The sequence below is a fragment of the Ceratosolen solmsi genome, unplaced genomic scaffold (genome assembly GCF_000503995.2).
Source record: "Ceratosolen solmsi marchali unplaced genomic scaffold, CerSol_1.0 scaffold29, whole genome shotgun sequence".
NCBI lineage: Eukaryota > Metazoa > Arthropoda > Insecta > Hymenoptera > Agaonidae > Ceratosolen > Ceratosolen solmsi.
In genome coordinates this window covers 829,174-840,850 of record NW_011948417.1, presented here as the reverse complement: position 1 = coordinate 840,850, position 11,677 = coordinate 829,174, and the positions used below count along the sequence as shown (strand labels likewise).

Sequence of the window (11,677 nt, the reverse complement as noted above, 5' to 3'; positions counted from 1 at the left end):
CATAAATATGCGCCGTTGATTTATTTTATATAAATTTCTCATTGCTTGTAAGTTGAATGTAAAATAAATGGATGACGATTATACAACACAAGGTAAATTTATCATATTTTTTGTTATAACGTTAAGATGCTTGTAAATGTAATTTCAATCGTAGCGTAAAATAATGAAACAAAAAGTATAAATTATACGTGCATTTGTTAATCGTCGTATAAATATAACGAACCCTTTTTTTTTTCTTTTTTTCTTTTTTTTCTTTTATTTTATTTTATTTTATTTTATTTTATTTTATTTTATTTGATATTGATTGTATGAAAGTGTGTTTGATAATTGTAAGAGTAATGAAATTATAGCAAATTTATTCATGTATTTTAATTATCATAGATACATCTACCTACACAGATGGATATCAATCAAATTCTTTTAAAAATATTCAGCTTAATCATACCTATGAAATTGATAGAAGCAATAACCTAACTTTTACAAGAGTAAGGCTTTTCTTTCTTTTTTTTTTCTATATCATTATTAATTGCATGTTTGAGTAATGCTTAAGGAGTTATTTATAAATGTTAAATTTTCAGGATAAGGATTATTCTTCATCCGAACGTATAAACGAGCAGACAAATATATTTTCTTGCAACGATAACGACGAAGCTTCCGGTGATAATATAAAGCATCATCCTTCTGGATCGCAAAGATCGATTGTAGACGAAACGGACAAACATTTGGCGTGTGAAAATTACGATTATGAGAATAGCAATATGCAAAATGATGAATATTTATTAAATATAAATCAAGACAATATAAATAAAGATGATCGCGAGAACGAGGATTCCGGTTGCTGTACGTCCAACGATTCAATGACATGCTTAGATGTTTGCTGTACCTGCTTCTGCCTATAAATGAGCATTATGACAGCGAGGAATGCGAAAGTATTAAACAATTAATGCTACGAAATAAACATATTTTATCATTTGTTCCAGGTTTGTCATTATTTTTGACAATAAATTAATTTTGTTCTCTTTTCCTTTACAGATATTTTTACAATAATTATATTCAAGCACAAATATCAATAATGTTTGTTGAATATTAAGACATTTCTTACAATAAATCTCAATTGATCAAATCAAATTGATAGTATTATATAAGAGACTGAGCCATTATTAAAATGTAAAAATATACTATACTATGGGTAAAATTTAGAAATATATTTTTGTATTATTATAGCTATGCAATTACATAAAACATGGATAACTTTTTCTACTTTATTTTGTAGATTATACCAAACAAAAATAAACAAAAACAAAAAAAGAACAAAAACAAAAAAAAAACAAAAAAAAAAACAAAAACAAAAAAACAAAAAAAAAACAAAAAAGAGGAATGCAACATGTTTTCAAGATTGACTGCTCCATAACAGTTAAAATAATTTGAAAAACGTACAATGCCAGATTTTAACTACTTTTGAAAGCTCCTGAAGCTTTTAATTTTATACATAAATTAAATATTATATTTTTTTAAATGTAAATATATAATAACAAATTATATATTTTTTATAAATTTCGAAAAATCTTATATTTATAAACATTTTCATGAAGCTAAAGATAACAAAGATCTAAAAAATATATTAATGTACTTGTTATTGATATAATAAAAGAATTGACAAATTGACAATGGATTTTATTTCGTTGGTTTTATATTATCGTGTTATTCAATCAAGAACTAGTTAATTAATTCGTATCTATTCATCCAAATTCTTATTATTATCTAAATTTCTTTAGTTTTTAAAAAATGATATTTATTACGTCGTATGTTTAGCGTGTGATGAGAACTTTTAATTAAGAAAAATTATAATACATTTTACTTAACTTAAGAGTAGGCTATAAAACTTTAAAGTTAAACAATTAGTTAAAAGATAATTAATTTTTTCACAATTACAAACAAACATTCCTTCTATTTTATTCTTTAATGAATTAGTTACAACATGTCTTAAATAATTTATTGCATAATAACATATTAATTATATATACGTATAAATTGTATGTGTTTTGTATATTTAAATATTAACTCTACATCATCTTCCGCCTTTGTAATTTATGAGAAAGATACGTAACACTATAAACTTTGCTTTTTTTTGGACTTTCACATAATTCAATTTATAATATGATATCGTTTAATTTATCGCACCGTTTGACCACAAAATTAGACTTTAAGTATCTAGAGAATAATATTTCAATCGATTAGCGCTCCGTATTATTTGAAATAGAAATTTGATGAAAAAAAAAAAAAAAAAAAAAAAAAAAAAAAAAAAAATCCCATTAGTATTGAGAAAATTTATATATTTTCATATTAGAAGAGCGACTTAATGTATAGTCATATTTATAAAAAAAAAAAAAAAAAAAAAAAAAAAAAAAAAGTAAAAGAAGCATTTCGAACAGAACACATTAACTGTTAGAGGATTTTATTCAGAAATAAGCATCCGGAAACGTAAATCGAACAGCAAAATATAAATAAGAATAGTTGTTGAGTCGCGACTTGCAATTTAATAAATATAGCTACGGCTATTATCGTATTATTGAAATAACCGAACTGCGCGTAAAAATCAATGATTTTCATTATGAGACAAAGTTGAATCAAAGAAAAATCGGCAAATGTGGAGGCGACTGGAAGCTTTAGAAATTTAAATTAAGCCGCGCAGAGAAATTATCAGTGTTCCCAGTGGGAGAAAATTTGTATCCAAACAATCGTTCATAGCTACTAGTAAATACAGATACTAATAATTGCATTTACATTGTAAATAATTTGTAAGAAGGCGTCTTAACCCGGTCAGCTAACTGGCCATTATAAAATATCAAGTAAATTTGTTTAGAGAAATTTTTATTTTAATTCAAAATAATTGTTGATTAAGCTTTGGAAAGTAATCTATGTGAACATACATGTTTTGATATTTTAACTGAAACATCTGAACTTATTATAATTATTCTTTAAAGACTTTTTACAATAATTTTTTGTATTATTGTGTATTTAAATGTAAATAGATAGTTTTGACAATTCTTTTGTTCTTTCAACGAAGCTAACACGATAATTTTGTCGATAAATCGATGATCATGGCCAATGTGGATGAGACTGAATCGATGAAAATTCAATTCAAGAAGAAACAACGCAAACCTATGAGGAAACGAGATGTCTCGGATGACAGCTATAGTGACAATGAAGATTCCGTTGTCAGGTAAGTGATTTAATTATCATTTATTGAGCTTAATTGTTAAGTTAAGATGGACGATTGATTAATTTCAGATCAAAATTAGATGAACTGAAAACTATTCAAAAGCTGCGAAACCGATCGAAAGGTGTAAATGTTGTTGGTTTGGCATTAGGTGAAACTGCAATCAATACAATAACGGTATATTTAAAAATTATTTATAAATTTGCACAAAATGTAAGCAATGCGTTAAGTTTTCATTACATTATATTTTAGTCGGATCCATTTAATGTTAAAGCCGGAGGAATGGTTAATATGGCTGCATTAAAAAATAATAAATTAAAACAGGATGATGCATACGATACAGGTATTGGCACACAATTTAATGCAGAGACCAACAAACGAGACGAAGACGAGGAAATGTAAAATTTGTGCATATGCTTAGTTGTTAATATTGTACAAGTTATGAAAATATCGGTTTCTTAATTATTTGTAGGGTTAAGTATATCGAAGAGGAACTTTCGAAACGAAAGAATAAAAATACAAGCGAAAAGGATGATAATATATATAAGAGAAAAGGATCATATTGTTCACCAGAAGAAGCTGCTCTTCAAGCAGTTCCAGAACACCTAAGGCAAAGTTCTACGCATAAAAGTGAGGAAATGCTGTCAAATCAAATGCTTTCAGGTATCCCTGAAGTAGATCTTGGAATTGAGTAAGTATAGCAGATATTTATATATTTTCTATACATAAGGAAATAAAAAGTAAATTATTATTATAGTATATACTTTTTAATGTTTCAATTTAATATTTATAATTACATTATGTAATAATAATGTAATAAATAAACAATTTTCAGAGCTAAAATACGTAATATCGAAGCTACAGAAGAAGCTAAATTAAAGCTTTTATGGGATAGACATAGGAAAAAGGATGGCCCTTCACAATTTGTACCGACCAATATGGCTGTAAATTTTGTGCAACATAATAGATGTAAGATATTATTGTTCTTATAATAATTCTCGTCTATAGATCATATAGAATTCTAAATTAAATGTATTTTCTTAAAGTTAACATTGAAGATACGGACGCACAAAAGAAAAAACAAGAAATAGCTGCACAAAAACAAGTTACACATATACCACATACTAAAGAAAAGCGAAAAGACAATGAAAAAGCTACCGATGACTACCATTACGAACGCTTTAAAAAGCAATTCAGACGTTTTTAATATTATACCGAGACTGTGATGTAACTGTATATAATATAATAAAAGTTTCATTAACTTTTACTATAATTTCAAATATGGGTTATTTTAAAATAGTTTAATATTATAATTTCATTATATTATTGTTAAGTAATAATAAAAATAAGAATAATTTTTATTATCATTTTAGTATTAAAATTATTAAGCGAATGAGAGTATAAAAATATATTTAAGAATATAGTATTTATTATGCGAATAGAAGACAGTAATAGTTGAACCTTAGCATCATTTAACTGTCATTAATTAAGTTATAGATAAGAGAACATTGAATAGCAAAATCTAACAACTACATACGAGAAGCCTTAGAACAGTTACCTAAAGAAAATTACCTCGCGCTATTATAGATATAATTTTCTGGCCTACTTGCCAATTAGGAGTATTCGTTATGTCTTGCTCGTAATGAATTCTTATATTAAACATTTTTTAAATTAACAGTAAGATTGAATAAAAAAAAAAAAAAAAATTATTCCTTTTGCAATATCAAAGAAAAATGGAAGAATCTGTTGCCTTTCAACGGTGTAATAAATAATTATAATTGGATATTTTTCAATATATGCAATATAATACTTATGTATTACAATGACTAAAAAGCTACTGCGTTCAAATAACTAAGGATAATGTAGCTTTATTCAAACTTTTTATAATAAGTGTAATATAATTGTAGAATTTAATATTTGTCAATAATTGTTACTAGTGCTATTTAGAAGAATAGACTTTAGATTTAATTCATTGGTTGTTTTTAAAATGACATCTGTCCATTTAAATTCAAATAATTTAAAATATATTTCAAATATTTAGGATAATTTATATTGTAAATGTTGTGCATCAATGTTTTCTGAAACTGAAAATAGCTTTAACGTTGATATGTTTGTAATTGGAATTGATAAAAAAATTATGGAGAAGTCGTTTTTAACATATGCAGTTAAGATAAGTAATACGTTTTCGAAAAGAAAAAAATCATTTAAAACAATAAAATAATATTTAATGAAAATACATTGGAAAATAATTTATTTACCAGGTTTTATTGAAGCAAGTATTTTTAATTGCCCCGATCTACAGTATTTAAATATTATGTTGAAAAAATTAAAAATGATGCATTTTACTAATCCATTATTTATTCATTGCAGGTAAAATTTTATTTGTTTTTTTTTTTTTATTTTCATTATTTTCATTAGCGTTTTGGTTATTTAATATAAAAAATTGTTTGTAGCTCAAAACAAAATTTACTAACACAAAATAATCTTCAAAACGCATTCAATCTGAGAATCTTCGAAGTATGTATAAAAAAACTAACTTTCATACTTTCCATCTGTCACACTACATTATACAATTTTCATTTTATTGCATTTTAAATTTCATATTTAAAGAATAATTATAGTCGTAACATATATTGCCATATGAAATTAGAATTTTTGCGATAATAATATCGCGACAGGCAACTACATAGACCTTCTGAGAATTATACCGATTAGTTTATTATTTAAAGACAAATTTTGCACTTCAGTTTTTTATTCGGTAAAGAACAGACGGTAATACGACATATCGACAGCTAAGCGGAATAAATATTAATTTCAAATATCAAGAAAGTAAGGATTATCCTTCGAAAGTAAAGAAAAATTAACAAAAATTACACAAAAATTACACAAAAATTACACAAAAATGCAAAAATACGAAATTTATTTATTCCTTCATAGAACTGTAAATAAAATTCAAATAAACATTTTTTTCCTGTGACTAGCTTCCATTGTCTACTATTGTTTTATGTGCATGTCGATAGAAAATTTAGTTTTTGCGCCGGCGCATTTATTCATTAATTTTCCTTCAAAATGTCATTTTAGTTGGGCGCGCATCGCTATCTATATCTACATAAAGAAAAGTATAGATTCACCTCCTTTGCATATACGATTAAATATAAATTTTGTATTAATTCTATTTGACATAAATTGTTGACAACATTGGCAATATTGGTTTACGAACAAGTTTTCCATAATATTTGTTACACTTTCTGGGTAGAAGATCGGGGCAATCATTTCTCCATGATACACCTACACCCGCGTAAATATAACACACACACGCACGCACGCTTATATAGATCCACTCGTCGGTAATAATATAGAGAAGCGCCTTAGCGTCGTTTGCTGATTATCGAGTGCATTTCTACAATCTCGTATAAGGTTTTGTATCCATACTTATTCAGCGAAGTCAGACGATTCGTCGTTATAATTTATTGTTTTATTATAGTTATTATGAACACTTGCGGCTTCGTTACTTGTGGCCCTAACGAGGCCCTCGTAGTATCAGGTAAAATAAAAGCTTAATTTTAATTATTCTAAATTTTATTTCCACCCTCTCATTGGGTTGAACATTTAATTGTCATGATAGAGAAAATTCTAATATTATTGAAAAGTGCAATTTTACAATTATGTTTCTAGTAAGAGTAAACTTGCTTTTTGCAATTATATGTTCGTACTGACGTAGTTGTATTTAATTTATAAATTGGTTGAACAAACGTAAAATTGTTAAATGGTCAATTTAATTCGTTACCATGTTGTTAGTTTTTATTATTATATACATATTGTTATATAGTTCAATGTATTGATATATAATTGGAAATATAATTGGAATTGACTTATACTTCCCATAAATTAAGTTATCGCTATATTACAATTTTTTTTTAGAAAATTTCCCCTTTTTAATACCGATTTCAGTTGTATATTAAAATAATTCTTAACTGTTCGCTATTAAAAAGCAACGATAAATATTAAAGACTTTTTATAATAAAATTATTTTATTGATATAAATTTAAATGAAAGCTCTTTGAATATTGAATTATTAAACTATTTGTATAATTCATTTCAAATGTTCACTCTTCATGTTTCTTATCAAATTTTTTTTATGAAAAATATATATTACAATCAATAATTGGTACTGTTTAATCGATGTATTATATAATTTTATCATTTTTATGTTTAAAATTTTAAATAAAAGATATTAAAATCTGTCGATATAACATTTAAAATTAAATCTACAATCAAATGATATTTAAACACATTTTTATATTTTTTTAAATTCCTAGTTTTATTAAAGCATTTTATTAACTTATTAACTACATGTGAATATAAATGTTATATATTTCTTTCTAGGATGTTGTTACAGCAAACCACTGTTAGTACCAGGAGGCAGAGTTTTTGTTTGGCCAATTGTTCAGCAAGTTCAAAAGTAATTATTTTTATTTAAAAAACTGGTTAATACCTATTCGTAATTAATAGTTTATAATAATTTTTTTGATAAAGTAACAATATGTATGATTCAATATTAAATTCAATTAAATTCTATCAATTTTTTATTTCGTTTTATAGGATTTCTCTCAATACCATGACTCTACAGGTTGAAAGTCCGACGGTATATACTTCTCAAGGTGTACCAATATCGGTAACAGGTATTGCACAAGTAAGTAAAACTTATAAAACAAATTAGAATTAAATAAGGGCTGTGTGAAAATAAAATTATTTATAATCGTAATATAATCAATTATTTGAGGGTTAATAGCTATGTAGATAAATGATTACATTAATATTGATATTTTTTAAATTATTTATAGGTTAAAATACAAGGGCAAAATGAAGAAATGTTGTCAACGGCATGCGAACAGTTTCTAGGTAAATCAGAAGCGGAAATACACAATATTGCTCTCGTAACACTGGAAGGTCATCAGCGTGCAATAATGGGCAGTATGACTGTCGAGGTAACAAAAACTACAAAATCGTATCAAATTCACAATTAAATTAGAATAAAGCTTTAATTATATGAATATTGAAAAATTTGAATCGCTTTGCCAATTATTAAATTTCAATTAATTAATAAAATATATTATAACTTTTAGGAAATTTACAAAGATCGTAAAAAATTTAGTAAAGAGGTTTTTGAAGTTGCCAGCAGTGATCTTGTTAATATGGGTATAACTGTAGTATCGTATACATTAAAGGACATTAGGGATGAAGAAGTAAGTTTTTCATTCGAATACTTTATATAATTTGCCATTTAAAATTTTTTTAAAATACTTTGTAGTTTAAATGAAATTATTTAAGGCCCTTTTTTTTATAAATATTGCTAAGTAGAGATTTTGCAATTAGCTTCAAAATGCTATAAGTCCCCCTTTAAGTACGAATCAATAAGCAATTTCAAGCTCGTTTAATTTTATAAAATTAACTATACAAATAAACAAATATACAATATATTTTTGTTTTACTACTTGCAGGGGGCAAAGGTATGTTAACTTTTTTGTTTTCTTTTAGCAATTATATATTATCAAATACTTTTGTATTAAGTAGATTTGAAATAAAATAGTAATTTGTACAGTTTTAAGCAAAAATATAATTCGTTACTTTTGTGTTTGCTTCATATGTAAATATTTATTGTCTTGCATATATGTTATAAAATTCTATATAAAATTAAAGGGAATATAAAAGTCATTTGGATATATTAAAATTTTATTATTATAAAATTGGATATTTTATATATATAATCAATTAATTTTATATATTAAAATATAATTTTATAAATTCAAATTATAATATTAATAAAGCATTATAATCATTCTGGCTTATATAGTTTTTGTAAGAAACTAATTATTAAATAAAAATTGTAGAAATAATTACAAAATATATATTTCTACAAAATTCTGGTTTCAGAGCCTAAAAGACTCTGAATTTAAATTACCTTTATATTCTCAAGTTATCCTTATAATACCAATGTAACTATATATCAATAACAATTATATGTACATTTAGTATTCGCTGTATAGTAATTTTCTACTGTATCATTCACTTTACATCAAAGCTTAATAATAATATTGTACACATAGTTCATTGTCCTGAAGAATTGATGCCATCAATTCGTTTGACCCAGCATTCGCTTTAAAAATGTAAGTTTCTCCATTCTAGGGATACCTAAAAGCTCTGGGTATGGCAAGAACAGCCGAAGTTAAGAGAGATGCCAGAATTGGAGAAGCGGAAGCTCGCAGAGATGCTCAAATTCGTGAGGCCATTGCAGAGGAGCAGAGAATGGCAGCTCGGTTTCTAAATGATACGGAGATTGCAAAAGCACAACGAGATTTTGAACTCAAAAAAGCTGCTTATGACGTGGAAGTACAAACAAAGGTGCTTCTTCTTTCCTTTACAATTGTTATTGTGACACTATGTTATTTTTAATTTTTTTTTTTTAATGTAATCGATAACACAGTATGAAAGACAAAATTAATTATAATTTTCTTAATAATTGATAAAAGCTTTAAATAATTTTTTTTCTTCATACATATTACTGAATGCTATTTGTTTGTTAAATATTACTGTTCGCCACAGTAGGAAAATATTCAATTCAAATTGAAATAACTATGACTGTGAAAAATAGATTACATTTTATATAAAAAAAAAAATTAAATTTTTTATAAAAAAAAAAAAAAAAAAAAAAAAAAAATGATTACAAAAACTTTGTTAAGCAAAAGTATGGAATTACAAATAAGTGTTGTTAATTTATAAATTAACGAAATCGGTAATTTAAAAAATGGCAAAATAATTTTTATAAATAATTTATTTGCTAAAATATTATAAAGCATTGACTTTACTTTCAACAATAGAAAATGGTTTTTTCTTTGTAAATTACTTTGAGTACTAAACAATATTACTCAGCGGTTACATTATTAAATACAATTTTAATTAAATTGAAATATTGAAAATATTAAAGCAATAATTATTTTAACATACGTGGACATATATGTAATATTGCTTTTTACAGAAAGCTGAAGCAGAAATGGCCTTTGAGCTTCAAGCAGCAAAAACCAAACAACGAATTATGGAGGAACAAATGCAGGTCAAAGTTGTCGAACGTGGCCAAGAAATTGCTGTACAAGAACAGGAAATGATGCGACGCGAAAAAGAATTAGAAGCTACGGTTCAATGTCCTGCTAATGCTGAAAAATACAGGTTAATCTTTTTAACAATTTGACGCTCTGTATAAATTAAATATTTGTTTAAATGAAATTTAAATTTTAAATGAAATTAAATGAAATAACTTCCAATTGTTCATTTGATAAAGGCTGGAAAAGATGGCTGAAGCTAATAAATTAAAAACCGTAATGGAAGCTGAAGCTGAAGCAGCAGCAATTAAGATTCGTGGAGATGCTGAGGCATTTGCAATTCAAGCTAAAGCGAAAGCAGAGGCTGAACAAATGGCTAAGAAAGTCGCAGCTTGGAACGAATACAAGAGTGCTGCAATGATTGACATGATGCTCGATACTCTTCCAAAGGTAATAGCGATTACTTTATATTGTATAATAATATTATATGAAAATAAAATCGAATAATAAAAAATGGTTATATATATATATATATATATATATATGCACATATACACATATACGTTGACACAAATATATACAATTCATTTACATTAGTCAAAAGCTGATAAAAAGTGGTATTAAAAAAAAAAAAAAAAAAAAAAAAAAAAAAAGATAAAAAGACAGGATATTTTTATTCGTATATATTTAATTATATAATAACATATAAAAATATCGTATGCTGTAAAAATATTCTCCAGTTACTCTGAATTCCCCCAATTAAAATTTTGATTTTATTTCGTAGTTTTATATGTTTATGATTTATTAATTATTATCAAAAAAATTATTATTCTTAAATATGAGTATTCTGTATTAAAAATTTTATATTTTAGAGTAAAATAATTTATTGATTAACATTATTTCCTTATTTTCTAACTGTAAAAAATAATAATAAAATATGTACAAGAAATCTTGATCCAATAGCTAATGATACGTTATTTGTTTCGTAGGTTGCTGCTGAAGTGGCAGCACCACTTTCGCAAGCAAAGAAAATAACAATGGTGTCAAGTGGTAGTGGAACAATTGGCGCTGAGAAATTGACAGAAGAGGTTTTAAATATTGTAACTCGTGTTCCCGAGCTTGTGAAAAACATGACTGGCGTTGATGTTGCAAAAGTATGTGTACGAAGTCATTGACTTTGTCCACCTAGTCATCTAAGAGCATATAAATAAGTCCGCGGAATATTCGCTAGTGTTAAATTATGTAAACACCTGATGATTTAATTATTTATATATATATATATATATATATATATATATATATATATATATATTTCTTTTTCTATTTCGTTACAGTTTGTAAATGAAGCATAAACGATGCA

At 25.6% G+C, this 11,677-nt stretch overlaps 2 protein-coding genes across 4 annotated transcripts in view; both read left to right on the top strand.

Moving 5' to 3' along the window:
- Positions 1 to 3,066: 3,066 nt before the first annotated feature.
- On the top strand, positions 3,067 to 4,470 carry LOC105359593 (uncharacterized protein C9orf78). Its single transcript, XM_011496218.1, has 6 exons — positions 3,067 to 3,223; positions 3,292 to 3,397; positions 3,473 to 3,618; positions 3,693 to 3,911; positions 4,056 to 4,189; positions 4,267 to 4,470. The coding sequence occupies exons 1-6, from the start codon at positions 3,096 to 3,098 to the stop codon at positions 4,425 to 4,427; spliced, it is 894 nt and encodes a 297-aa protein (XP_011494520.1). The 5' UTR covers positions 3,067 to 3,095; the 3' UTR covers positions 4,428 to 4,470.
- Positions 4,471 to 6,533: 2,063 nt separating this feature from the next.
- Positions 6,534 to 11,677, top strand: part of LOC105359592 (flotillin-1) — a 5,203-nt gene continuing 59 nt past the window's right edge. The window contains exons 1-11 of one of the 3 annotated variants that reach the window (XM_011496216.1): positions 6,534 to 6,764; positions 7,607 to 7,682; positions 7,823 to 7,913; positions 8,065 to 8,208; positions 8,347 to 8,466; positions 8,722 to 8,730; positions 9,407 to 9,622; positions 10,257 to 10,444; positions 10,557 to 10,767; positions 11,307 to 11,471; positions 11,652 to 11,677. The exon at positions 11,652 to 11,677 is cut by the window's right edge and continues 59 nt beyond it. In XM_011496216.1, coding sequence (XP_011494518.1) covers positions 6,710 to 6,764; positions 7,607 to 7,682; positions 7,823 to 7,913; positions 8,065 to 8,208; positions 8,347 to 8,466; positions 8,722 to 8,730; positions 9,407 to 9,622; positions 10,257 to 10,444; positions 10,557 to 10,767; positions 11,307 to 11,471; positions 11,652 to 11,669 — 1,293 coding nt within the window. In that variant the 5' untranslated portion in view covers positions 6,534 to 6,709 and the 3' untranslated portion in view covers positions 11,670 to 11,677. Of the gene's footprint in view, positions 6,765 to 7,606; positions 7,683 to 7,822; positions 7,914 to 8,064; positions 8,209 to 8,346; positions 8,467 to 8,721; positions 8,731 to 9,406; positions 9,623 to 10,256; positions 10,445 to 10,556; positions 10,768 to 11,306; positions 11,598 to 11,651 lie in introns of those variants that run through there. The other 2 variants (XM_011496215.1, XM_011496217.1) reach the window with 2 other exon arrangements.